Source organism: Triticum dicoccoides, chromosome 7A, assembly GCF_002162155.2.
Source record: "Triticum dicoccoides isolate Atlit2015 ecotype Zavitan chromosome 7A, WEW_v2.0, whole genome shotgun sequence".
NCBI classification, from domain to species: domain Eukaryota; kingdom Viridiplantae; phylum Streptophyta; class Magnoliopsida; order Poales; family Poaceae; genus Triticum; species Triticum dicoccoides.
In genome coordinates, this window is record NC_041392.1 from 687520278 (window position 1) to 687523488 (window position 3211).

The 3211-nt window shown below is 51.3% G+C and overlaps 1 protein-coding gene across 1 annotated transcript; it reads left to right on the top strand.

Moving 5' to 3' along the window:
• Positions 1–266: 266 nt before the first annotated feature.
• LOC119328268 (serine/threonine-protein kinase STY13-like) lies at positions 267–2883 on the top strand. Its single transcript, XM_037601282.1, has 3 exons — positions 267–434; positions 965–1980; positions 2061–2883. Exons 2-3 carry the CDS (start codon positions 1037–1039, stop codon positions 2398–2400), a joined length of 1284 nt encoding a protein of 427 aa, XP_037457179.1. The 5' UTR covers positions 267–434; positions 965–1036; the 3' UTR covers positions 2401–2883.
• Positions 2884–3211: the final 328 nt, after the last annotated feature.

Sequence of the window (3211 nt, forward strand, 5' to 3'; positions counted from 1 at the left end):
GATCGCCACTACTCCCATGTATGAGTCGGGACTCCCTCCCATATATATATATATATATATATATGTACTCGGTATCCTCTTGTATGAATCAATGAAAGCACTCTCAAAGTTAACACGACGGTCCCGGCCCAGGAGCTGAGGGCTGGGCTGAGATGGGCCGACGAAATCTCAGTTCACATTATCCTCGCTCGCACCGAGAAGACGGTGAAAAAAGAAAGAAAGAAAAAGAGAGAGCGAGGCCGACGGGGAATCCATCCCACAGTGAGCTGTTCTTCTCTCTTTCTCCCCTCCACTCCCGACTTCCTTCCCTTCCCTTCCGAGTCGTCGCCTCGCAGGCAGGCACAGCACGCCAATCCGCCCCCGGATTCCCCCCGCCGTCCGGCCGCCGCCGCCGCCGCCCCCCTTCTCCGGCCTCCGCCCCGCTCCCGGCCCAGGTACGCGCGCCGCGCCCAGTCCGCCCAATTTCTTCGCCCGCTGTGCTAGGGTTGCGCTTAGTATTTCCTTCTTGTCGGCCGCCGTCGTTCCGTCCATCCATCCGTTGGCCGGCCGGCGAGAGAGGCTGGCCTAGTTTTGGGGGCTCGGTCGCCGCTCCCGCTTGCTGGATTTTGGAGGCGATTGGTGGTCTCGGCAGGGGGAGGGCCGAATTAGCATATTTGTGCGAGACAGCCTACTTTTAACCTCAAGGGTTAGTTTAGTTTGGTTTAGGTGGGGAATGCGTAGGTAGGAGAGCTTCAACGCCGTGTCTTGTATCCGCCGCGTGGGTGAAGCTCAATTTGGTCTGTGTCAAACTCAAATATAGGTTTTTTTTGCTGCTGCTGGATGGATGGATGGATTTTGGGGCCTCCTACCCTTGCCCCTCAGCCGTGCAATGGGCCAAATTTACCTTCTGCTGTGTAGGTTAGGTTATATGTGTTGCACATTTAGATGTAGGCAGTAATATACTCTGTCCTGGTTATATATGCAGGGACCATTTCATTGCTGGAGAACAGATCATTTCCAGAAACCTTGCCATCAGTGTGTGTTGCATCTTTGAAAGATGATTGAGGGGGCAAGGTTCCACAATATGTTAGGTGGTGGTGGTGCTGGCATCGGCGGCGGCAGAGGGAAGCTGGAGAACGAGGGCAACGGCTTCTACGACATGCCGTATTACCACAAGGTCGGGGAGAGCTCCCACATGTCGGTGGACAGCGCGGACAACATGAACTCGATGAACTACGTCGGCGGCTCGGTCGCCATGTCGGTGGACAACAGCAGCGTGGCCTCCAACGAGTCCCGCACCGTCATGCTCAACCACCCGGGCCTCCGTGATGTTCCCACACCAAACTATTCGGTTTGCAACAGCGTCATCTATCCCAACAAGGCTGCCGCGTCTGTCCTCAAGGAGGATGCGTTGGCTCGGGTTTTGATGGACCCAACTCATCCAACGGAGATACTCACTAACTACGAGGCGTGGACCATTGATCTGGGGAAGCTGGACATGGGGGCTCCTTTTGCTCAGGGGGCCTTTGGGAAGCTGTATCGGGGAACGTATAATGGGGAAGATGTTGCCATTAAGCTGCTGGAGAAGCCTGAGAATGATCTAGAGAGAGCACAGTTGATGGAACAGCAGTTTGTGCAAGAAGTTATGATGCTTTCCACGTTGAGGCACCCAAATATAGTAAGGTTCATCGGGGCATGCAGGAAGTCGATTGTTTGGTGTATCATTACTGAATATGCAAAAGGTGGCTCTGTCAGGCAGTTCCTTGCCCGAAGGCAGACCAAGTCTGTGCCCCTGAGATTGGCAGTGAAACAGGCGCTTGATGTTGCCAGAGGAATGGCATATGTGCATGCCCTGGGATTTATTCACAGGGATCTGAAGTCAGATAACCTTCTAATTTCAGCAGACAAGTCCATCAAGATTGCAGACTTTGGAGTTGCTCGAATCGAGGTAAAAACCGAGGGAATGACTCCAGAGACAGGAACCTACCGCTGGATGGCACCGTAAGTCAATTGCATCCACTACCGATGTTTTTATTTGTGCAAATATCTCTCAGATATGCTGATGTCTTTTGTGCTTACAGGGAGATGATCCAGCACAGGCCTTATGATCATAAGGTCGACGTGTATAGCTTTGGGATTGTGCTGTGGGAGCTCATGACCGGCATGCTCCCCTTCACAAACATGACAGCAGTTCAGGCCGCTTTTGCCGTGGTAAACAAGAATGCCCGCCCTGCAATCCCGCAAGATTGCCTGCCTGCTCTGAGCCACATCATGACGCGCTGCTGGGATGCAAACCCTGAAGTCCGCCCGTCATTCAACGAGGTCGTCACCATGCTCGAGGCTGCCGAGACGGACGTCGTTAGCAACGTCCGTAAGGCACGGTTCCGCTGCTGCATCTCCGAGCCCATGACCACCGACTGAGACTAGTGCCAGGATACAGAGTACCAGAAAATGAAAAAATGGGAAGAAGAACGAGGATGGGAAAGGAGGCGACGCAATCTCGATGTACAGACCACACTGATACACCTGGGCGTTGCGTGTGCCTGCCTATCCGAAGGTCTGATGGCTGCCCTGGGCTAAGCTAGGTTCTTCATTGCTGCTTTCTACTATCTTGTCTTAGTTGCATGGGTTGGAGTGATTGTTTGCCAAGTATGAATGATGGTACCTTGTATGTTTTCTGTTTTCTTGGAAGGATGCTATCTGGTATGTTAACAAGGAGCTATGGTATGTATTCTCCGCAAGCAAAGAGCTATCTTGTCTTGTGTTGATAGCAGCTGCATATTCTGAGTTGCCTTCTAGCTTTTGTGTAAATCTGTGTCCATTGCCTGAAGCGTCGGCCTACTGTTGGTCTAGATGTTTTGTTGATTTGAGATTTGAGAATTGTGATGACTGTGTGTACTGCCATTCTTTTCACCTCCAAATGCAGCCGATATTCTTATTAGATTCTTCTTCTTTCTGGATCAATTGTCTATGTCAAAAGCTCAAAGCTGAAATGTATGTGCTTGCTTGCTCACAACGATCCTTGGTTGGATTGATGTCTGCCTTCTTCAGTTCAGATTGCGGGGCTGCTGATCGATGGACCGCATCTCCATGTTGATCTGATCAAGGTGCAGTGCCAAATTCTTGAAAGGAAAGAGTGCAGCTGAACCTCTTGATCGACCAGATAATCAAAACTCCCTCTTACATTTGAGTGGCTCCTTTTGACAATACAGATTGAAGGTATGTTACTGAG